Here is a 24,898-nt window from a genome sequence, read left to right as displayed (position 1 = left end):
ACATTGGCTTGTTTACTAAGATCTTCTGCGTGAGGAGTGGGACCATGGAAGGTGCCAGAAGCCGGCATGAGGGCTGTGTTGACATTTTGTCTGAATTCCCCCGGAATAAAGACAAGCTTGTTTGAGGAGGGTTGTTCTGTTTGCCAAGCAGAACAATGAGAATCTGTTTCTGCTTTCTTTCTTTCGTTTTAATGTATTCTTGGGGCGGGGTAAACAAAACAGAAAAATGTGCAAACTGTTGACGGGACCTCACATCCAGAGGAGAGAAGGAGAGGGAGCAGGAAAGGATACAGAAGAAGGATGAGGGAAAATCAGACGTAGCCATCCTAAGTGGGGCACCACTATCATCATCCTTGGCCAACCTCTCCACCGCCACCATAAGGATGTCTTCATGAGGTCCAACTGGCATTGACGTGGTCACCTGTGTCCCTACTGGGAGATGGAATGCTTCTCATCCGGAGAACTTGTCTTGGTGACATTGGCAGAGATGGACTTCCATTCTTCTCTATGATCTGTGCGGTGGGAATGGGGGATGTTGACCATGAGGCTGGATTAAGAGGAACAACAGCTCATCGCTCCATGGAGATGAGTCCCTGGATTGGTTTTGTACTCTCATGAGAAGCTACAGGTTCGGTGTCTCCTGACAGCTTCCGTTGCAATCTCGTCAAAGTGGCTGGACAATTTACCTGTCTTTCTAGAGAGGTATGGTAACGGATGGTGGGTCCTTCTCTGTTCTCTACTTGCGGTGTATGAATGGTTGTGATGATGATGGTCATTGATGTGGACAGCTTTTAAAAAAGGGATGAGATGAATTCATGGAGGATAAGGCTATCAATGGCTATGTTTTGCCTCCACTATCAGAGACAATATGCCTCTGAATACCAGCTGGTGGAAACCACAAGTGGGGAGAGTATTGTGGCTCTCAGGTCCTGTTTGTAAGCTTTCTGCTGGGGCATCTGGTTGGCTGCTGCAAAAACATCTGTGCTGGCTGGGGCTGATGGGAGCTATAGTCTAAAACAACTGGAAGAGGAACTTGAGGAAGGTTGGTCTAGAATTTTCAAGCTCATGAATTTCCTTGGGGTTCTCTGGCTGTCCTTGTTAGAAACTGGATGCTAGAAAAGGAACACCCAGGAACAACTCCCCTATGTGAAAAGTGTCTGGGACTTCTTCGTTTAGAAAAAAGGTGAGTCAGAGGCAACATGATAGAAGTTTATAAAATGATGTTTGGCATGGGGAAAGTGGAGAGAGGAAAGTTTTTCTCCTCTTCTCATAATACTCAATGGAGACTATCCAATGAAGCTGAATGTTGGAAGATTCAGGAGAGATAAAAGAAAGTACTTGCTCTTGCAGTGCATAGTTAAACTGTGGAACTCCCTCCCACATGAGGGAGCAATTTCAGCAAACTTGAATGGCTTTAAAAGAGTATTAGACAAATTCATGGAGGGGAAGGCTGTCCATGGCTACTAGCCATGTTGGCTAAGCCATGGGGAAACCAAGGGGGGGGGGGAGTGCTCTTATGCTTGGCTCCTGCTTGCTGGTTTCCTGCAAGCATTTGGTTGGCCACTGTGAGAACAGGATGCTGAGCTAGATGGTCCATGGGCCAGATCCAGTAGGCAGTTATGTTGCTCATAGTGGAAGTGTATTTGTCAGTATGTGCGTGTGAGAGGGCTGGGGGGTCCTTCTCAATTGTCACTCATTTTTCAGGCAAGGCCCTCCTCTGCCTTTGAAGTATGCACCAGATCCTGATCTTGGCTTCCTTATGTCTCTCCTCTCTTCCGGAAATCCCCGCTATTTACCAAAAGCCAACTGGAAATCCAGGTGTGTAAGACACATACAAACACACAGAGATGTCTCTGCCTGATTTCGCACATAACCACAGCGGGAGAAGAACTGGATCTCTGAGCACAGTGGTTCCCAAAGTTGGTGGGTAATGCCTCCTGGGGGGATTAACTAGGGGGTGCTGAGAAGTAAGGGGGAGGCAGAGGGGCACTGGAGGCATAAATAACTATCAGACTTTGAGAAGCTGGTATACGGGTCACGTTCATCGACTTTGTTGTATTAGTTAATCATGCTAAATCATTTTAAGTGGATTTTGAATAAATGCCCATCTCACAATGAGGTCAGGTTGCCTGTTTTTACCTATGTGGATGATCAGCTGATTGTTGGGGCCTCCAACAGCCCCCTCAGTCCTTCATCTGCCCCACACCCAAAGCCATATATCACAGCTCAGCACACATTCAGTTTTAACCCTTTCAATGACTACCATTTTATGACACACCTCACTTTTATCAACAGTTTACTTAGCACTAAAACACTGTCCAGGCAATATTTTTTTTTAAAATAAATAAATAAATAAATAAATCAGGGCCAAATAATTCAGGGAGCTGAGGTTTGTGAAGGATGCTGAGAGTTGTCAGGAGGCCACTATTCCTATCACAGAAATACAACTTCCTCTTCTGAAGGAGAAAATTCCTTTTGTGGGTTCAATACAGAGGCTCACCCCAAATTCCCAGTTTATCAGATTTTATTCAGTAATGCATTTCCATTATGGCACACTGTGTTTAGGAAATGTTATGTACTGAAGTTCTCACCCTGGGCCAGCAGGGGGATACTGTAGATAGTTCAGGTCCACATATGCAAATAAGGGATCAAAAGTGATGTTCAGTGATTGGATAGTTACATAAAGTTGTTACAGTTACGTTGTACTGGAGCTCTATATAACCAGGCTGGCTGAACTCTTCAGTTCAGTTCTGTTCTGGCCTGTGAATAAACAAAAGCTGTTTGAAGAATTGCTGTGTCATCTGATATGTTCACCCACAACTTAACAGGAAAAATACATCCTCTAAGCTGTTTCATCCTCTAGCCGACCGACCACCTTCTGCCAGTCCACCACCTCCAACCTGAGTCTCTTAAAACACAACCCAAGGGTTGTTGTTTTTTGTTTTTTTGTTTTTGCTGTATGCACCTTTTCTGGAGTTATTTTCCACTGTACCATTCAGCCCTTAGGTTCCTGCTCACAACTGCTTCTTTCTCGCTTTATGGTCAGGACGCACTGGCTTTCCTGAAAACGGGGTTTGCAGAATTTCTACCTCGCTTCACAGGGAACTCTGGGAATTGTAGCTTTGTGGAGGTAATAGGGGTTTCCCTAACAGCGCTCAGGACCTTTAAGAAACAACAGCTCCCAGAATTCTTTGAGGGAAGCCATGCCTGTTTAAGTGGCGCCATAGTGCTTTAAAGGTATGGTGTGGATGTGGCTGTACTGAAGTGCCTTCCTTCCTTCTTTCCTTCCTTCCTTCCTTCCTTCCTTCCTTCCTTCCTTCCTTCCTTCCTTCCCTCTCACCCACAGCAACACCAGCACCCCTCCAATACCTGCTGCAGCCAATGACCAAGCTAGTGCACACTCAGAGAGGAGCCACCGTCACCCTGCCCTGCATCCTGAGGACGCTACCCCAAAACTACAAGGTCAGGTGGAGCAAAGTGGAGCCGGCCGAATACATGGAGGTTGTCATCCTGATCACCAACGGGGTGCACCACAAAACCTACGGCCCACTGGGCAGCCGGGCCCGCCTGAGGCGCAGCCACCGCTACGATGCCTCGCTGACCATCTCTGACGTGGCACTGGATGATGAGGGGCGCTACCGCTGCCAACTGATCAACGGCCTGGAGGATGAGAGCATATCTCTGGTCCTGCAGTTAGATGGTAAGGGGTGCGGCCATTTTCCTGAGGCCATGAGAATTCGTCTTCTTCTTCTTCTTCTTCTTCTTCTTCTTGAGAGCCAATGTGGTGTAGTGGTTAAGAGCAGTAGACTCGTAATCTGGTGAACCGGGTTCACTTCCCTGCTCCTCCACATGTAACTGCTAGGTGACCTTGGACTAGTCACACTTCTTTGAAGTCTCTTAGCCCCACTCACCTCACAGGGTGTTTGTTGTGGGTGAGTAAGGGAAAGGAGAATGTTAGCCGCTTTGCGACTCCTTAGGGTAGTGATAAAGTGGGATATCATATCCAAATTCTTCTTCTTCTTCTTCTCCTTCTCCTTCTTCTTCTTCTTCTTCTTCTTCTTCTTCTTCTTCTTCTTCTTCTTCTATTAAATTAAATTTATATACTACTCTTCCGCAGATCGCAGGGCAATTTCCAAAATATAGATCTATGGAGGCCTTGCAAGACAGGTTGGAACCAGTGTGCAAGTATAAGCCAGAGTTGTGTAGTGGTTAGAGTGTCAGACTAGGACTTGGGAGAGATCAGCATTCAAATTCCCTACTAGCTAGCGATGAAGCTCACTGCCTCTCAGTGTTTTAAATGTACAGTGTAAGTGAGGCCAATGTTAAGATTATCACTTTGTATAGTTACTGAGCAATCCTAAGCCTGTTATGTTAACACTCACCCTCTGCCTTTTATTTTCAATTTGTACTTTCAAATAAATGTAATAATGAAATACTTATTTTTTTTTTGCTTTTATGATTTTATTGAATTCCAACTCATTATACATTTTATCCATTATACAACAAATCATATCCGTTTTAGACTTCCTTCAACGTCACTGACATTCTTTCGTAGTTATCCCTTTAATACACATTCCATTCTTCCATATTGCCATTTACACCTCCTTTCCCTCGTTATTTCTATTAAACAATATTCATAAATTCTTTACAGAGCCTCTTTAAACCCCACCAGCGTTGTATTTACACCATAGTTGTTTTCCAGATAACACACAAATTTCTCCCAGTCCTTTATAAATTTTTGGTCTTTAGTATATCTGATTTTCCCTGTTAATTTGTCCAATTCTGCATATTCTATTAATTTTGCTCTCCACTCTTCTACCCTTGGGATTTCCTCCTGCTTCCACCTCTGAGCCAATACGATTCTGGCTGCTGTTACAGCATACTGGAAAAGTTTGCAATCTTTCCTTCTGATATCCTTCCCTACAACACCTAATACTTATTTTTAAAAAGGTAACTCAAGGCTCATCACCCCCTACTCACCTCCTCCCCAAAATTCTCTTACTCCTTCTCTCCAGGAATTGTCTTCCCCTACCAGACCAGCCAAGGGCGCTACAAATTCAACTATTTTGAGGCTAAAAAGGCTTGTCAAGAGCAGGACTCCCGCCTGGCAAGCTACGGGCAGCTTTATAAAGGTAACCCAATTTTTGCTAATGTTTTCTTACTCACCTGCTAGTGATGGCTTTTATTGCTTAGCTTTGCTTTGCTTTGGTTGGGTTGTGGGGTTTATTTGCTTCTGTGTCATTGCTGTGAGGTTTTTTCATGTTTTGTTATTTTGGATATGAGATTTTAAAAAATGAGGGATGGTATATAAATGTTTTAATAAACAAACAGCTATGATGCTGTGGTTGCTGAAGAGGCCCCAGTCTTGTGGAACAATCTGCCAATTTAAATTCAGCAGGCGCCTTCTGTCTTAACTTTTAAACACACGCTGAAAACTTTTCTATTCCATCCAGTTTATGCAGGCAATTAATAATAATTTTTTCCACAGTTGTTAAGTTCATTTCTGATTTTATTTTTTATGTGCTTTTTATTGTGTGGTTTTATGTACAATTGTTGTAAACCGCTTTAATAGTTTTTAAAAAATATGAATAGCACTATATAACTATTTTTACAAATAAGCAAATAGCTCCTCTGAAAATTCCAAGGGCCCTCCAAATTGGCAGGGGGTTTTGTGGGTGCATTTTTGTGACATGTCATTGATACTATAGGTGCATTCGTGGTTGATTTATACTGGACCATCCACACATCATTTTGGTTTATTAGTTCTTCTCCAATGTTTCCCCAGTTTTACATTATTGCCATCTTGCAGGATAGTGCAACAAAAGCAGGACAGGAATAAAAACCAAACACCAAAAAGTCTGTGGCATAAAAAATACGGGTTTCCAGGAGGAAGCTACAAGACTGGCACTGATGGGAAACAAGGCAGCAGTACTGAAAGTGGGATTGTGTGTGACTGCCCTGAAACCATCTAAAAATAGACAAAGCCTTTGTTTGTGTTTCAGCCATGGAATGAGTAAGAAACACTCATGACTCTTTCTCCTTCCGAAAGGAAAAGGAAAACCCTAAAATGCCCTCCTTTGTTTCTTGACTGATTGCTTGTTTTTATTATCCTCCACCTTGCGCTTCTAGAAACAACCTGATGAAGCTTGTTCTGGCATAGATAGAGATAGTGAGAACAAGCATCCCCTGACTGGTTGATGGATGTTGCTTCAAGGTGCAGGGAATGGACCAGAAGAAGCAATTGGTGCTCAGTTAACTCATTGTATTGCATTTGTTGCTTCCTCTTCATTTAGCTTGGACAGAAGGGCTGGACTGGTGCAACGCAGGATGGGTCATGGAAGGAACAGTCCATTACCCCATCATTAACTCCCGCGAGCCCTGTGGGGGACGCCTTCTTCTCCCAGGGGTTCGAAGTTATGGCGCCAGGGACAAGCTGAAAGATCGGTTTGATGCCTTCTGTTTCAGTTCAGCTGTGAAAGGTATGTGGGTGCAGACGAAGCCAGAGGCTTGGTGTGATTCATATACGAAGCAAATTTCTAGTCCCTACTGTTAGAAATAAACTTGTTTATGTAGCTCAGATTAATGGTTCTCAGCAGTTCTTTCCTGGACTCTGTGTGCATCTCTGGACAAGCAGTTTGTTCTCTCCTCGGTCCTTTCACCTTTCAGTAAAAAGTGGCATTCTGCCTCGTAAGAGTGTTGTGAGGCTGGGGCTCTAGGTTTCATAATCTTTCCCAAACCAAGCGCCCAAGCATAATTTGTTTGGGCTTGACACAGACTTGTAACATACCCTTAAGCTCTCCCTCACCCCCCTTCCTATCCCATATAGTCAATCTCATAAGTCATGAATGAAAAAATTCAATTTTATGGCATGAAAAGGCCATATATTTTTATGCTTTATTTTTCTAGTCTTTTAAATTTTGAATTCATGAGTGACTTCTCTAAAGTAACACTATGCCGAAACAATTTTGATGAAATATTTCCTCCCCTACCAAAGCAGCTTCTATTCCACCACCTTCATTCTTTAGAAATTATCTGTTGATTCTTGTGGGTCCCTTCCAAACCTGTGATCCTGTGTATGTGGGGTCAGAATCTATGAGAGGAGTCTGCTGAACCAATCAGACTATCCTCTTTGTTAAAGTAGTGGCCTTGGCTGGCTAGTTAAGTACCATCATTTACATGCCCAAGGAGGTTGCCGTATAGACAAATGGGTGGGCCTCCCCCCCCCCCGCACCCTGGGTGGAGGCTACATCATCCTAGGAGGCTTGTCTTGCTTTTGTGCTGGATTCCAAAGCTGTGGCTGCGAGATATACCTGGAAAACTAATGGGGAAGCAAGATCTGTTGGAGTGTTATTGCTGTGCACCCCTCCATCCTAGGGAGTATATATGTTGTATATATGTGTAAATAAAACCATATAACCTAAAGATACCATAGTCTCCATCGACCTTCATTCCAAGGAAACCAAACTCTGGGAAAACACAGACGTCCCTGGAGTCTCTCACTGCCTGGAGATTGGGGTGTGTGCAACAATGTGTAGGATACCTGTTAAAATATTATTCCAGTTCCTCAGATTTTAATGCTGAGCAGGAAAGAACTAATGAATACTGGGGCTTGTAGTCTTTCTGCCCTGCTCCCTGCCATTTGCTAGTCTTTTCATACCCTGGCAGTTTCCACCAGGCCACCCTTTTCCTCTGCAGCTGTGACAGCTGTGCAATTCTCCTATATTAATTATTTGATGCATTTCTATTGGCCTTTCTCAGACTGGGATTCAAGGCGCATTTCAAACCAGCAATTAAAACACAGTTTGCTCTGATGGTGGCCCAGTGATCAGCTTTGTATGTCCCTTAGTTTCCAAAGGCCTGTCTGAACAGGAAGGTCTCAGCGTGCCGGCAGAAGGTGATACAAAGAGGGAACCAGTCTAGCCTCTCTTGGGAGGGAATCCCACAATCTGGGAGCAGCCACAGAAAAGGCTCTCTCTCAGGTCATCACAAATCATGTTTATGGGACAGATAGAAGGTGCTCACCCAAGGATCTTGGCACCAAGGCAGATTTGTATAGGGAGATATTAACTTTAAGGTGGCTTGGGTTTGAAGCCATTTAGGGCTTTATAAGTCATAACCAGCACTTTGTGCCCAGAAATGGACTGGTAGCCAGTGAAGTTGTTTTAGCAAGGGAGTAACATATTCCCTGTGGCTCCAGTCAGCAGTTTGGCTGCAGCATTTTGGACTAGCTGAAGCTTTTGAACACTTTTCAAGGGCAGCCCCATATTGATCATATTACAGTAGTCCAGCCAGGTCGTAGCTAAATCCTTTGTGCATTGACTCTAACTCCCTCAACATCATTTCCTGCTTCTGCTTCTTTCCCCTCTGCTCCTCTGCCCAGGCCGGGTCTATTTCATCCGGGGCCACATGAATTTCAAGGAAGCCACTCAAGCCTGCCGCAACGACAGGGCTGCCATCGCCAAAGTCGGGCAGCTGTACGCTGCGTGGAAATTCTCCCAGCTGGACCGCTGTGACGGAGGCTGGCTTGATGACGGCAGTGTGCGCTTTCCGATCAACATTCCCCGTGCCCACTGCGGGGGACTCACAAATCCCAGCGTCCACAGCTTTGGATTTCCCAGCAAGTTACGGAAGAAATATGGAGTCTACTGCTTCTCAGTGAAGTAGAGAGGATGAGAGAGACAGAGAAGTTTAGATGCCAGCTAGGCCCAAAGAGGACCACACAAAATGACACACATACAACCCTTTTGCAAAAGATCTCTTTCCCCAAGGACACTCATGGAAGGTGTTGGTATGACATCACACAGGGGCTTTTCCTCACCATGACTTTTCCATGATCCCTATCTTAATCTAAGGATGGAGTTCATAGGTCACAGGCTTTGGAATCACACAAACTGCCTTTGTGTATTCAAGTGTAGGTATTTCTGAAGCCTTGTCCTGACTTTTACTTCTTGAATTTGTACAACCTCTACATTTTTCCTAGGTTTGGAGAGGGATGTCCCACCCACTACTGACACTTGGGGTCTATGTCTCTCTCTCTCTGTGCCTGTTTACATGCACACTCAGAATTGGTTTGTTCTCAGTGTGCCAGATCCCATTATCTTGCCCAATTAATGCAATACTTGACTGCTTTTAGTAATAAAGTGAATACCTCCTAAAACAGACACTAACTTTACAACAAATGTCCTGTTAATATGGACATTTGCTTGCAAACCCAACCATTGCTTCACTACCTTATTAAGTATTCTTTTAAAAAATATCTAAACCTGGAATCTTGATTTTTATTCTTCCTGACTTCGTACAACCTCCAGTTTTGAAGAAAGGTATCCTGTCCACCTCAGCCACCTACTGACACTTGGGCCCATCTAGAATTCTTTGGAGGAAGTAATGACTGGTTAAAGTGATATTGTAGTTCTTTAAATTATCAGAGATCAAGGACACTTCCTAGAGGAGCCTGGGGCTGATTTGAATTGGGAGTCTAAGCAGCTGGGGCTGATAAAAGTTGTTTGTGAACACAGGATTTTATTTGAGATCTGGGAACAGAAACAAGATGTGGATCGAGTGTGAAATCTGGAAAACAGTGGGGCGGTCAGGAATTATGGAGAAGGAATCAGGAGCCAGGTGATCCATTCCAAAAAGCAGGATGCAAATTGTGACTTCTGTAAAGAGAAGAGGTCTGCAGCATAAAATTCCATTAGGAGCACAGGAAACAATGCACCATTCTAGACATGGATACAGGAAAAGCTAGGAGGGGCAGAGGGTAGTTTGTCTGGCAACAAGTCTTGGACTTCTGTCTGTGTGACTGTTTTTCCGCCTTCGCCACACTTACCTTTTGCCTTGCTCTTTCCAGACACAGGTCCATGCTTTAAAGCTCCGTGTCTGAGGGCTCTTTCCCCCATCTAAAGCTTTCCATGCAAAAACTGCTCTTTAGTGCTCAATTGGAGCAAACAGCAATTTAGGGTGTCTGCGGATTGCCATTTGCTCTGATTCAGCTTTAAAGAGCAGGTTTTTGCAGGGAAAGTTCTGGACAAAAAAGGGTGCTCAGACACAGCGCTTTTAAGAGCGGACCGTGCCTGGAAAGAACAGAGGAAATATGTGTGGATAAGAAGTGTGAGTCTTTGGCAAATGCTGGAAAGCCAAATTTTCCAATCAGCATGAAGCCTCAGCCACACCTCCCCATCTAGAGACCACTTTTTTAGTGTTCAGCACCAAAGATTAAAAAGTTTGACAAACATCCATTCATATTTTTTTTAAAAGTCTTGCTTAGGCAAATTGTATAGGGTGAAACCTAAAGGAGGGAGGAATCCCCTCACCCCAACAGCCAAGTGGAGACTGAGCATGCTCAATAGGCATGGCATGTTGACTGCCTGTTGTGTGTATATAGGAGGAATGGAAAATCGGGTTGGGATGCTGGGAAATGGAATGGAGTACCCTAGAAGAAAGCTAGCTGGTTGGACCCTGGACCAGGAACACACCATGTTGCAAGTTTCTGTTGCAGGTCCTGCTTGTTAGCTACAGTAGCCAATTGGCTTTCCATATTCAGAGGCATTATACACTTCTGAATAGCAGGTGCTAAGACAGAAACAACAGAGGGATGTTGTTTTTGCATTCTGCTTTTAGGCTTCTCAAAGGTATCTGGCTGTTGGAGGAAGAGTATGATCTAGGTCAATCTCAAAATAACACAATGTAAGGAGGCTCTTAACTGTCATATTATGCTTAGAAGATGACTTAGAGTAACATTTGCCAATCTGGTACCCTCCAAACTGGATTACAATGTGCTGACTGGAGGTGATGGAAGTTGTAGTCCAACAACATCTGGAGGACACTAGGTTGATGAAGACTGGTCCAGAGTGTTCCATTCTGTGGCTAATCACACTTAGTGATATGTGCTTTCTTGCACATGGATGCAAAGGGACATTTTAATAAGTAAATGTAAATACATAAAATATTCAGTTTCATTGTACATGTGCAGAGTGCTTTGTACCCTCAAACTTGGGATTTACTTCTAAATAAATATGCTGAAGGAGTGAAGAGAGTTGTGACTGTGATTAACGGAATCCTTCTTCAGGGAGAGAGAGCCATTGAACCCCATTGCACATCAGAAACATTTATAGAAAGCTAGCTATTCCCCACCCCCCTGCCTGCCAGCGTGGTGGAAAGAACCAGCTTGCTGAATGCAACTGTAGTCTGCGCCACCAGGAGATTTTCAGTTCCTTCTTCCATCTCTCATTCTCCATGACAGGTGCCCAACCTTCTTCAGAAGGTTCAGAAAAGGGCAACTTTTATGAAGAAAGGTTGCAACATCTGGGACTTTTTAGAGAAAAGGCAAGTACTGTAAGAGGTGACATGATAGAAATTTATAAAATTATGCACAGCATGAAAAAGGGGAACACAGAAAAGATTTTCTCTCTCATAACACTAGAACATGTGGCTATTCAGTGAAGCTGAAAGTTGGAAGATTCAGAACAGATAAAAGAATTTATTTATTCACGCAGCACATTATTAATCTATGGAACTTGCTCTCACAGGAAGTAGTGACAGCCTTAAAAGAGTATAAGACAAATTTATGGAGGAGAGGGGTATCCATGGCTGCTAGCCATTATAGCTATTCTCTGCCTCCATGGTCAGAGGCAGTGATGCTTTCAAATACCAGTTGCTGGCAACCACAGGAGGGGAGAGGGCTCTTGTACTTGGGTCCTGCTTATGGGTTTCCCATTGGGGCATCTGGTTGGCCAGTTGAGAACAGGCTGCTGGACTAGATGGGCCAATGGCCTGATCCTGCAGGCTCTTCTTATGTTATTACATCCTTCTTTCCACTGGTTCTTAGCAAGGACAGCCCATGTGCTGATACTGTACTTTTGTTTGGATACAGTCATTCAGCTAGTTTGAGCCAGTCTTTGCTTTGTGACAGATGACTAGTTAATATTCCAGAATGACTGGCTAATATTTCACCCAGTTAGGAGGAAACAGGATTTCCCAAGGACAGGGAAACTCTGGATTTAGCAGGGAGAAACCTGGAGAAAGCAGCTGTTTCTGGTGAAGATTGTACAGATGAGGGAGAACACATGGAAGGGGCACATATTCCACATTAAGTTGAGGTGTGGATGGGGCCTTGGTCTCCAGGGTTTCAGGCAAGAGTCTTTCCTAGCCCTACCTGGAGAAGCCAGGAATTGCATGACAAAATAAAAATGAAGGACATGCTCCCCAAAGCTCGGTATATAGAACCCCATTGTGAGAGAGACAGTCATGCTAGTTCAGTTTTGGCAGAGAGAGAAAGAGGGGGGGGGGAAATGCTCATTGCACGAAGTAAAAAGTTATATTTTATATTGTCGCTGAGAAAGAGGGTGTCTTTAAAAGGAAATATTTAGTTATTAGAATTTCTTTATATATACACTCATATAATAACAATAATAAAAAAAAGAATAAGGGAAACGGAAGGCACCATTGTTGTTCCTTGTTGGTTTTTCATGCTGATTTATGCAAAATCAGTCCTGACTTGCTCGTGAATCTGGGATGATAGACAGTCACAGGTAAATCTTCATTCCTGGGGTTGATCAATCCCTGAAAAAAAGTGGGGTGTGGAAGCACAAATCACACAGTGCTTATGAATGGTTGCAAAGGGGCTGGTTGGTTCTCCCAGGCTGCTGGATTCTGCTAGGCTGAAGGCTACAGTATCTCTGCTGGCCACCTGCAGTGGAGGCGCTATAGAGCAGCAGATGTGCCCCAGTTTCACAGAGAATAAGGTAACTGACCCAGCTGCCAGAGACCCCTGCAACAGAGTTCCTAGCTCTATGCCTTCCACTATCCTAAACCCCTCCCACAACACAAAACAGACCAAAGCAGATAGAAATCTAGTCATCTCCATGTAAAGACTCACTTGGGATGCAGGTGAATGACGGCTGTTCCCATTGGCCGTTCTCCTGGCACCTGATGACAGGGGAGTGGCGCTGGGTGAACCCTTCTTGGCACCAGTACCGGATGACAGAGTTGATTTCGTAACGCTGCTTTGGTTTGCCAAATATTTGGGCATCTGCCACCTCTGGGGGTTGGCCGCAAAACACTGGATACAAGGTGAACAGGGTCAACATCTACTAGTATATTCTCAATCATGTGCTGCCCCAGCAAATTAGCAAAGGTTAGAACAAATGATACGCTCAAAATGAGAGAGTTTGAGGTATGAACTTCTCCAATTAGGACCTTTCAGACTGAGCCTGGTTAGAAGGTCAGATTCAGATTAGATGGCAAGATGAGACAGCCTTCAAGGAGGATTGGAAAATGTTTGTAGATTACTTTAAAAACTATTGTAAACATGCTAAAACACTAGCAGGTTTGGAGTAAGTAAAGCTGTAAAAGCTATACAGTACTGAAAATAAGGTGGAGGAAAGAAGATATAGATTAATTATAATATGCAGCAGCAATAGATAATCAGAGGGGACCATGGGAGGGTGGTAAGGTAAAGGTAAAGGTACCCCTGCCCGAACGGGCCAGTCTTGACAGACTGTGGGGTTTGTGCGCCCATCTCACATTTATTGGCCGGGGGCCAGCGCTGTCCGGGGACACTTCCGGGTCACGTGGCCAGCGTGACATCGCTGCTCTGGCAAGCCAGAGCCGCACACGGAACGCCGTTTACCTTCCCGCTGGTAAGCGGTACCTATTTATCTACTTGCACCCGGGGGTGCTTTCGAACTGCTAGGTGGGCAGGCGCTGGGACCGAACAGCGGGAGCGCACCCCGCCGCGGGGATTCGAACCGCCGACCTTTCGATCGGCAAGCCCTAGGCGCTGAGGCTTTAGCCCACAGCGCCACCCGCGTCCCCTTCATGGGAGGGTGGAGGGGAAGTCAAATACTGTATGAATGTAAATGGGAAAATGTCAGATTAATTGTAAATTTGGAAATTCTATAAATAAAATAAAAAATAAACTCAGATTCAGCTTGCCTTTCATGCCAATGCCACCAATTTTTCTGGTGCCTGGGACACAATAGCATGTGCTATCCCAATAGGTTGGCAAATATTAGAATCACTCAAAATGAGGGAGTTTCGAAGACAAACTTCCCCAGTTCAGAACTTCCAGGCTATTAAAAAACTGAGCCTGGACTTGTTTAAAGTTTGGATTCAGCTTGCAATTAATGTCACAGCAACACACCCTTTTCCATTAGTGTCTGGCAGGGCTGACCTGCTCATGAGGCAAAGTGTTGGTTCTTTTCTTTTATCACTTTCAAAAGATGCTTAGGTTTCCACAGTGGTGGTAGTCATCCCCTACCTGTTTGCACCCAGGTATGCAGCCTCTGAACAGGGAGGTTCAATTTAAGCATTATGACTAATAGACACTGATGGCCTTAATCTCCATCAGCATGTCCAAAATGCTTTTGTCAAAGTTATCGTCAAATATTATCACATCCAAAAGTGAGTTACTTATGCACATATATTTAGAATATGTCAGAAGGAGGAATATTTCAACCTGGTTTTAAAAGAACTAATACTGCCTATTTCTGAGATATTTCCACCTTCACACAAACTGGCACCACATATTTAGGATAAAAAGGTAAAGGGCCCCTGACCATTAGGTCCAGTCGTGGCCGACTCTGGGGTTGCGGCGCTCATCTCGCTTTATTGGCCGAGGGAGCCGGCATACAGCTTCTGGGTCATGTGGCCAGCATGACTAAGCCGCTTCTGGTGAACCAGAGCAGCACACGGAAACACCATTTACCTTCCCACCAGAGCAGTACCTATTTATCTACTTGCACTTTGACGTGCTTTCGAACTGCTAGGTTGGCAGGAGCAGGGACCGAGCAACAGGAGCTCACTCCGTTGCGGGGATTCGAACTGCCGACCTTCTGATCAGCAAGTCCTAGGCTCTGTGGTTTAACCCACAGTGTCACCCATGTCCTTATTTAGGACACCTACCCACAAAAGCAGAAGTGACTTTTTTTTCAACACAGCTCTGAGCACTGCATGCATGCTTTTTTTTTTTTTTTTTTTTTTTCAAACTTAAGATAAATTGCAGTTATGATACCTGATAAAAAATGGCAGCCGTCTCTGCAAGCTGTATAATACAGATCATTGCTTATGCAACACAGCTGGCACTTATTTCTGCTCCCTGCCCAGGGGTCAGATGATAACATTTTGAAAACTGCTGCCTGTTGGGGATCATTAACTGAAACTATATATTGTTTCCCAACAGGCAGCAGTTTTCAAGTTCAAAAACATGAACGACAAACGTCACAAGTCTCGGTGGGCCTTTGGTCTTGGACTAGAGCGACAATTCTGAGTCAAAGGCCCCAGCTGGGAAGCCCCAGAGCTCAAGGCTTACCCAGCCCCATTTTGCAGGTATAGGACAGGTGGTAGTTACAAGGCACGTCACTCCACTTCCCTTCGTCATGCCAAACAATCACGACACAGTTCTCTCCAGACAGGAAATAGCTGTCGGGCTGCCCAGGATGCCAGTTCTCATAAAGCTACCCAAGAGAGAAAGAAAAGAGAGAGTGAGTCACTAAATGACAGCAAGCATGAACAGTGTCCCTGTTTCAGGCCAGTGGGATCTTCCAAAAAGGAGCCAAGTTTAATCTCCGATAGCAAGTCCAGGTAGGATTGGGATCCTGGAACGGTACTGCCAGTCAGTGCAGGCAATACTGAGCTTGATAGTCTGGTCTAAGGCAATTTCCTATGCTGTTCCTACAACCCACCTTTTTCAGAATAATTAGGCACTGGTCTGCATGTAACAAAAGCCTTTGTTTTTTATTTATTTATTTTAAAGCATCTTAAAAATATATATATATTTGCGAGCATCACTTACCAGAGGACTCCCCTCTGACCACTGGAAGTCGCCTTCAATTGTCCGGTCATTCAGGCCGATCCACTGATACTCCTTGTACCTATCTAGATGCCAACAAGATTTGAGGATGGATGAAGAAGAATGAGGCACAGAGACACAGCAATTAGGAAACTACAGTACAGTACTTGAAGTTGTTAACGACAGCCCTGCTGTGCCATCAGATGACTCTAGGTGGCAGCCTAGGATAACGTTCCAGGGTGGGCTGCAGTGTCCTTGAGGCTTCATGGGGAAGAGATACTTACTTGAGTTTGGATTTGAAATTATAGAAACTCTCTCTTTGAAGGAAGTTGTTAGAGATGGCATGGGGAGGGCAAAAATGTCAATTCTGGTTTCTCTCCGTTTCTTAGGTTTGTTTATTTGTTTAATAAAATTTTGTTTAAAAAAATTCAGTTTCCCCACCAATCCACAATTTTTAAGAATTCATTCTGTATTGCACTGTGCTACACCACTGTGATCTTTCTTATTTTATTTATATTGTTTAATTTTGTTTAAGTCTTCATGAAAAATTGTTGTGCAATTTAGTGCACATTTTCCCTAATATATACTGTACACAGTTTTGTTTAATAAAATGCTTTTTTTGAGGGTTATTTTCACTAGCTGATGAATTTCAATGCACACTTTCCCCTAATATACACATTTTTGTACTGCTGGATTACTGCCACATTAACTAAGCCCATGTTACTGAAACCCCTGGTGGGCATACTGTTGATGAAGTTCTGCTCTTCTGGTGTCATGATATTAGCCAGGTGCCCTCCGAGCTTCCTGCACTGGGTCTCAGCATCCTCCCAGCTTCTCCGGGTGGAGAAGTGCTTGTAACAGAACCCTTGGAAGCTGTCCCAGCCAGGCCGGCATTTTTCCAGGTCTTGGCAGAAAGAAAGGAGAGAGACAAAAATGCTTGTTAGACAGGCAATATCAACTAGCCTACTTTGCAATAAAAAGGTCGCCTGGTTAAAGGCAGCTTAGCTATACTATGTGTGAAATGTTCCATTAGATCTGCACATTCTCACATTAAATATAAATATACAGGAATTTGCAAGAAATAAGCAATGGAATAAAGGTGTTATGGCACTCACTTATAAGAAAAACCCTCCCTCCTTCATAATGTAACAATGGCCCAAAATAAAACCTAAAGTCCAGATTTTTTAATGTTGGGCAGCTCAAAGTTCCAGGGGGTCCCCCTCTCTTGTTCCTCAATGATCTCAAATATCAGCTTCCCTGGAATGGGTGAGAGAAATGCTATAGCCTTGCCGGTACAGGCTATTGACAGGAAGAGCATGACTCTCAAACAAAAGGCACAGACCTCTTGATTCCTGGCTTAGGTAATGTTTACTTGAGAACAGGTATACTCTTCTCCTTCCCTTTCTCACTTTGCTTTTAGTGTGGGTGCTGTGGCAAATTGTCATGCTCACATTCTAGGCCAGCGAGTGGTACCATCCTCTGGAGGGCGGTGGTACTGTGTAGGGGTCATGCTAAGAGGCAAAGGGGTGGCAGGGGGATGTTGGGGGTATAAATCACTTTGAAAAGCTGGTATCATTGGATCAAGTCCTTCTGTTTTGTTGAATTAATTAAACGAAATAGCTTTAAATGGATTTTGAATCAATGTGCAATTAATGGTTACTGTTCTGAATTCTATTGAGTTACTATCTTCCTTAGGGGAACATGCAGACTGCTATTCTGTATAATAGGGTGGGGAGCTTTGGAACCACTGCTCTAGGCTTTTGGGATAGTCAGGACTGTTTAAATCTTTAAGATAGAGAACAATGCTGTATGATACATGCTGTATGATTTACTGTCTGCTTATTTTGTAACCTTGCTGGCTGAAACAGCACTCATATACTCTGTCACTTTTATTTCATGTAATGAACAGGTCTTCATTTATTCCTCCAGTGTGTGAACTTCTTGTGAGCATAAGGCAGGAACACATATTCATGGCAGGCACATAACTCCAGTCAAAGATCTTAAACCTCTTGGAAGCGTCCATAGACAAGTGGTTGGTGGGCACCGTGTGGGTTCAAACATATACCTTGCAGCAGACTCAGTTGTTCTACTCACCGATCTCACAAGCATCTCCTCCGTAGCCTGGTAGGCAAAGGCACCCTGTGTGGTCCCCTTCTTCAGTGCAGGTCCCTCCATTCCTACAGGGGTTTGGGATACAGTCACCTGGAAGCAAATGGCCAGGAAGAGGATGCTCCAGTCAATGAAGGCAGGAACTTCACTTGCTGGGCAGAGCCATGCCCACTTAGAGGAGGGGCCTTGGCAAACCGCTGCAGGCACAACATTGCAACCATGTGGAAGCCACAACCACACACACTCACAACAGACCCACACCATACATTTAAAGCCCATCAAGCTTCCCCACATCACACTAGGATGTCCCTATTTTCATGGGAGAAATGTTGGAAGGCAGGGAATAGGATGCCGCTATTTTCATCAGAGAAATGTTGAAGAGTATGCTATCCCAGCAATAAGGCTTGAAAATAGTGTTTTTGTTTCCCCCTGCCCCCATGTTTAATCACGGTGGAATGATCTTCTGAAGAGGCCTAGCTGGGGAGGCAAGAGTTAACCTTTTCCACTACACTGTTGCTATCTCCAGAAAAAAAAAAAACCCCGCACACACTCCTGCAATAAATTGACTTTTAAACCTCCAATAAAAGCTTTTTTTGAAGCTTAATTGCAACAATTGATAAACAATGGGGGGTGGGGTCACAGGTAGGGAGGTGAGGCTTAACCTTTACATATTCAGTTGTGACCCCCCCCCCCAAATCCTCCATCCCCCACTGAATTAGGCTTGAAAAAGGCTTTCTATTTGCTGCAATAGAAGTGTCATTTCAAGCCATTCTGGTTGCTAATCTCCTACAGGGCCAAGTTCCAGACTTTGGTGCTAAAATACTGTAGGATGACCAGCCACATATAACCAAAATGCTTAAGTGTAATTAATGCACAAAGGGGTTAATGCCAGAGAGTATTACGCCAGAGTCCTGCCACGTGTAGCTAGGTCACTCCTGTCACCATGGGAGGAAGGAAGCCAGGTATATTGTTTGCCTCAGTCTAACATGTGCACTCCAGTCTATAAAGAGGTCTGAGCTGGTTGCTCCAAGCTCAGACCACATGACTGAAGCACGCACACACAGCCACCCTTGTGTTCTTATACAAATAATTTAGGAACTTCCACCACTTTGGAACTAACATAAGTTTTACTGCCTATGTTTTTTGACTGCTGTATGGAAAAGCACATGAACCTGATTTTTGAAGAGTTTGTAAGTAAACCATTTTTACCTTACTAGACATGTGGTCTTTTTCTGTGCTGGGGGAAGTGGAAAACTTTGGACGGAACTTAGAATGACATATTTTAAAGGTCCAGCAGCCTATATTTCCATGTTTTAATTGGCTGCATATTTTGTGGTTTTAATTCTCTACTGGTGTTCTCTCAACCAACACATGTAAGGCTCTATGGTTTACTTGACAGGCTGCATTATCCTTTATTAAAATCACCTTTATATTAATAAAGTAGGTAAAGCCTATTTCAGCAAGGAGAAGGTGGGGCAGATGACCATAAGGAGAGTTTGCTGGATCAGGCCATTGAGCCATCTAGTTGAACTACATGAGCATCACAGCTCTGTGAATAAGTCCTTTCTTTTGTTTGTCCTGTATCTTCCAATATTCAGCTTCGCTGGATATCCTTAAATTCTAGTATTATGGGAGAGGGAGACAAGTATGTCTCCATCCACTTTCTCCATGCCGTTTATAATTTCATAAGCTTCTATCATGACGCCTTTCCTGTCAACATTCAGATACACTGAAGTCCCTTGGTTCTAGGAGGATAGATTCTTCAATGTCTTCAACAGGAACCTGCATGTCCAGAGGTGGTCTATCTCAGAATGCCACTTTGCTGGGGGCAAACTATGGGGGCAGAGTGTGGCTCTACTGTTCTGCTGCGGATTTCCTGGAGGTATCTGCTTGGTCACTGCAGAAAGTAGAATGCTAGGCTGGATGGTCCCACAGCCAGACTCTTCTTACACTGAAACAGTTAATATTGGTAGTGTAGAACTTATTTATTATCAATTAATTCATTAATTAATTTTGTATACTGCCTTTCATCTGTAGATCTCAGGGTGGTTCACAACTTATTGCCCAGCAACTCCAGACCAGATGGTTTGCCCCTTTGTGGCCCATCACCCTTTGCCTCCATCTTGCTGCAGCCATATGATACATTTAAAGCATCATTAAACAGTCATGGCTTCCCACAAAGAATGCTGGGCAGTGTAGTTTCTTAAGGCACCTGCCACTCTGTGTGTTGCTGCAAGCAAAACTCACCAAGAAATGACCCCCGACGTGTTGTTAATTTTCCTCTTTGGAGTTTGTGACTTGGTGTAACTTTTAAAATGTTGGTGTCCATTTCATTTTACTGTATGCTACTCTTCTATTTATTTTATCCCACTGTACGCATCTGGATAATGTGTTCTGTCTGCCTCTTATTCTTCTGCTTTAATACTTCTCATTAACCCTTGCAATAAAGATTTGATTCATAAAAATTGACAATTTTACTTTTTAGCATGTGTGTAAGTTTTGTGTGTGTGTGTGTGCGCGCGCTTAGCAAGAAGCTAAGACAGAAATAAACGTGTGTGACTGTGTACGCATTGTTTAATCCTGCAATTTATATAAATGTTACATTTTTAGAAACATGTTTTTTTATTAAGTTTAATACAAAAAATAAGCAAATTAGATAAATAGATAAGGTGGGAAGAAGACTGGGGGACCGTGCAAAAGATTTGGTGCTAGTGCCTCCTGATGACAATCCTGATGATGATTAAACTCTCTGCACCAGCTGTTTCAAGGAGGACTTTCTAAGTTTTCACCATGTTCAGAGAGCTGAGCATACAAGCCCTCTATAAAGCAGAGCACACGACCAGATATTTTCTCTTCATCTCCTGAGCTGGAGGCTAGAGAAACACAGACTTGGGCTCTCCCAGACCATTGCTATTTTGTAAGTGGGATTCAGTCACATACCAGCAAATTCAGGTGGCACAATTAAAGTGCATTTGTTACTCTAATATCTAAGTATTTATATTGGACTTTTTGCAGTAAGGAAAGTGACAAAGAAATGCAATGGGATGTGTGGGATAACAATTGCTTGGTGTGGCATCATATAACCTCCCCACCAACAAATCAGAATGAATGTGCAGTAAACAGATCATCTGAAAGTAACCTTGGAGATTTGTTGGCTATCATCATACAAGAGAAAGCAAAATTATTTGTTCCACCATTCCCATTATTCAGACACTGAATTTCCCGACAATATCCTTCTGTGAGGGCTCATAGTTTGCTGTCCCTTCCCTTAGAAAGCCCAGATTATGCCCAGCACTATCTTTAAAAAATCTTCCTATGTCAACTATACACACACACACACACACACACACACACACAGCGCCAGTATTGGACTTAGATAAGCCAAAATGCTTCCAAATTTTTGCTTAGTCACAAAGCATGCTAAGGTGGCCTTGGGCGAGTTGCCATTACTTTAACCTAATCAACCTCCTAAGGCTGTTGTGAGGATAAAAGAAGGCCAAAGGCATGTCACATGCACCAAGTAGGCAGGGTGCAAGACCAGTCCTTCCATGAGGGAGAATAAGGCAAGTGCCTCAAGCAGCAAATTCTGAGGGGCGGACGGTAGCTAAAAATGTGTGCCATGTGGTCTGCCCTGCAGCCACTAAGCTAGTTTGCTGCCTTAAGGATGTGGTGGAGAACTCTGCTCCATCACCAGTGCAGAAGTAAGATTCAACTATTTGTCAGATTTTGTGCACAGGATGGGGAATGCACCATCTTGTCCTTTGCTTCAAGCAGCAAAATGGCTTGGGCCACTCCTGGCAAGGTTATCTCTAGCTTGCTTCCATAGACCACAGCGCCCAGAATTCTTTGAGAGAAAGGATGTGCTTTGAAGGTATAGTGTGTATGCAGACAATACTGAGGTAGATCGACCAATGACCATAATCAGTATGAGACAGCTTCCTATATTCACCATACACACACACACACGCACACACACTTCTAATATTAGTAATCATCACTCATGAGAATATGGCTCTAAGATCAGTGCTGAGCAAGGGTTTAAGTAACGTTAGGGATATTAATTCATTAGTGTGGAGGGAAACAAATAAGCAGAGGAGCAATGTGAGGGGAAAAAACACAAGACACACACAATAGGGTACATACATCCAGCCAGATGGCCTTCTTCTAGAAAGTTTTTAATTTTTTTTCTCTTTTTTTTATTAGTCTCCTTGTTATGACCAGTGCTGTCCTCATTCCCGGCTTGTTTTTCATGGAAATAGTCATTAAAACACTTCATAGAAGTAGGAGAGATTTAAAGAGCATGCACTCTCTAAGACTATTTTGTTTGTTTGTTTGTTTGACAAAACATGTGCTTCTCTGGGTCTTTATACCTTTCCCAATCCAGGTGATGTGGGGGGAGAAGAAATGGGGGGTGGGAGAGACATATACAAAGAGAAAAGCGTGGCTTTGGGGGGAACATCATTAGGGTTTTAGTGGGAAAGGTCAGCCAAAATAGTGACCAAGAGCACCAAGGCAGTGCAGGCAAAAGGGTTACCTGAAATGTTCCCACCTGATCCAAGGCTGGCACTTTCTGTGGGCAGGACAGGCAGAGGGTGGGCAGTGGTCAAGGAGGGTTCTGTGAACAGAGGGCTCATGAATGGTGAGCCTGATATGTCTCCAGAGATGACCTCGGCAAGTGAGGGGGCATCTTCTTTCTCCCCATCGTGCTCTTCGCCACCTCCAGTTGGCACTGGGCCAGCCATGGTGGTTTCCCTTTCTTCATCCGATTCTTCTGCTGACAGGTCTGGCGTGGTGCTCTCAGTGGCCTCCTCAGTCTCATGCTCCTCCCCAGGAAGTTGGGTGCTAACTGCATGTCCTGAGTCAACCACAGCCTCTTTGGGACTGGAAGTTGCAAACCCCGTGGCAACGGCAGGTGAAATCCAGGCAGACCCAGAATGCTCCTCGCTCTCTTCAGACAGGCTGGCAGCTGTGGTGCTTGAGGATTCTGGGACCACCCTCTTCCACACTGCTGTCCTCTCCACAGTTGCAGCTGTTCCCGGAGGCACAGCCCCTGAAAACTCTGCATCGACTGAGTCGTCAGGATGACCAGGGACGTGGGTGCTTGTGAATCCAGGAACAAGCCCACTTTGCAGGGCTACATGCATGTGGGTCTGCTCAGCAGCTGCAGAGGAGTTTTCAGGCAGCCCCGAGTGCTCAGGCTGATGAGGAACAATGCCAGCTTTTTCAGGATCACTGTAGCTGATATTTTGAGCCACCTGCTCTAGAGGGACAACCTTCCTTTCAGCTGCAATCTCTGAGGTGGAGGGTGATGATGATGGGTCTTTATGCAGCTCTTCAGAGTCACTTGCTGCTTGGCTTCCTCCGCCAGTGGAGAGGCTGTCAGAAGAGTCAGCTTCAGTGGTGCCTTCTCCTCCATGCTCTTGAGAGGGTGCTAGGGCAGAACCTGCAGGGCCATGAAAGCCATGGGGTTCATCCTCATCCTCTGATGTGCTGAGGTCTGGGGAGGTTTGGGACCATGCCTGAGTGGTGCTTTCCACCTCATCTTCTGCTGTGGACTCAAACTCCTCTGGAGCTGCTTCTGAAGGCCCGGGCAGGTTTTGTTCTTCATCAGATTCCTCTTCTACCGGATGGCCTAGATCAAACATCTCATCTTCCTCAGTGCTCTGGGGTTCTTCCGTCTCTTCCTCTGCAAAATTGAAAGGAAGGAAATGAAATCTTCCCAAAGGTGGGAATTGTCCTTAGACACTGCACTTAGAAAGACAATTGGTTTGTAGATTTGGATCAAGATCTGAATAACAAGAAACTGACCTTGCATCCTTTGACAGTGGCAAAGTTTTGACAACTGCCAAGTTTTGGAAGACTTTTGATCTTAATTATCCAGACCATTGATATTCCAAGACTTGGCAAATTGCTCTTCTTGAAAAAGCTAAGTGTTCAAGGGCCCAAGTACTCAAGATTCCTTCCTTGCCATTTGGTCTAATTTTCCTTCATATACAAGCACAGTATCAGGTCCAAACCTCTATGCAAACGCTGGGATTTAGTACAGTTAAAGGTCTCTTTTAAATCTTTTCTGAAATGACACATTTTAATTGTTTTGCTTTAGACCATGGAACCAATGGTAATCGTGGACCACACATCCTTTCTCTCTTGGTATGTTTCATTATTGACTCAGTAATTCACATGCTTAGCTATATCCTTTATGTTCTTATTGGAAACTGCTGACAGCTTAACATATTTAAGATAATTTCTCTTTCTGTCTGTTGTTATTAAAATTCAATAAATAAATAAATAAAAGAAAGACAACTAAACCCAGGAGGCACTTGCAGATCTATTCTAGGGTTAGGTAACCCTTGACTCTCCAGTTGTGGTTGGATTCTAACTTCCAGCAGTGAGCAGCGCCAGCAGACTACAAATTATGGGGGTTGTAGTCAACAATATCTGGATCACCCCTGGCCTAATCAACCCCTGGCCTAATCAATGGTGAGATTCAACAAGTGTCTCCCATTTCATGGTTAATGCTGTATTCACATTTGCATGTGTGGGAGAGTTTACCTCCTCTGTTTGTGTGGGCTTTTTTTTTTTTTTTAAGGACACTCAAATAAGATGGGGGGGGGCAGACAGGAGAGACACCATTACCAATTGCAAAATTTGAATTCTGAATTGAATGGATGAGCACAACATAAATGTCTTGGATTTGCCAGAAACTGCCAAATGCAAAATACTGCACTGCATCAGGTAGTTAACTGCCAATTCATGCCAAATACTGGCAAAAAAGTACCAAATACTGGGTGTCAGGTACTGGTGTACAATACACATTTACTCACTGACTATGGAATGAATCGTGAAATTCATTTTCCTGGAATCTCCATTTAAAAGGAACTTTGATAGGAAGGCACAAAAGAGGGGTCTCTGTATCTGATACAGTACACTTATTTTTGTTTATTATTTGTTTTAATAATTTGTATGCTGCTTAATTACAGTCATCTCAATAGAGTAAGACTA

At 44.0% G+C, this 24,898-nt stretch overlaps 2 protein-coding genes across 17 annotated transcripts in view; one reads left to right on the top strand and one right to left on the bottom strand.

The window, feature by feature from the left end:
- On the top strand, positions 1–11,024 carry HAPLN2 (hyaluronan and proteoglycan link protein 2). 2 transcript variants are annotated; one of them, XM_082203968.1, is made up of 6 exons: positions 1–717; positions 1,705–1,818; positions 3,347–3,700; positions 5,016–5,132; positions 6,294–6,479; positions 8,381–11,024. In XM_082203968.1, exons 2-6 carry the CDS (start codon positions 1,731–1,733, stop codon positions 8,662–8,664), a joined length of 1,029 nt encoding a protein of 342 aa, XP_082060094.1. In that variant the 5' UTR covers positions 1–717; positions 1,705–1,730; the 3' UTR covers positions 8,665–11,024. The 2 variants fall into 2 exon arrangements, with proteins under 2 accessions (XP_082060094.1, XP_082060093.1); XM_082203967.1 differs by having other exon boundaries at positions 3–702.
- Positions 11,025–12,301: 1,277 nt separating this feature from the next.
- The window catches only part of BCAN (brevican), a 51,911-nt gene continuing 39,314 nt past the window's right edge, over positions 12,302–24,898 (bottom strand). For 14 of the 15 annotated variants that reach the window (XM_082203898.1, XM_082203905.1, XM_082203906.1 and 11 more), the window contains 7 exons: positions 22,431–23,582; positions 17,882–17,989; positions 16,533–16,691; positions 15,791–15,873; positions 15,308–15,452; positions 12,875–13,057; positions 12,302–12,558 (listed from right to left, as the gene is read on the bottom strand). In XM_082203898.1, the coding sequence (XP_082060024.1) occupies positions 12,536–12,558; positions 12,875–13,057; positions 15,308–15,452; positions 15,791–15,873; positions 16,533–16,691; positions 17,882–17,989; positions 22,431–23,582 (1,853 nt within the window). In that variant the 3' untranslated portion in view covers positions 12,302–12,535. The remainder of the gene's footprint in view (positions 12,559–12,874; positions 13,058–15,307; positions 15,453–15,790; positions 15,874–16,532; positions 16,692–17,881; positions 17,990–22,430; positions 23,583–24,898) is intronic. The other variant, XM_082203901.1, reaches the window with a different exon arrangement.

This window comes from Podarcis vaucheri (genome assembly GCF_965113315.1).
Source record: "Podarcis vaucheri genome assembly, chromosome: 16".
Lineage (NCBI taxonomy): Eukaryota > Metazoa > Chordata > Lepidosauria > Squamata > Lacertidae > Podarcis > Podarcis vaucheri.
The sequence above is the reverse complement of the archived record's forward strand: the minus strand, read 5'-3'. Positions and strand labels throughout refer to the sequence as shown.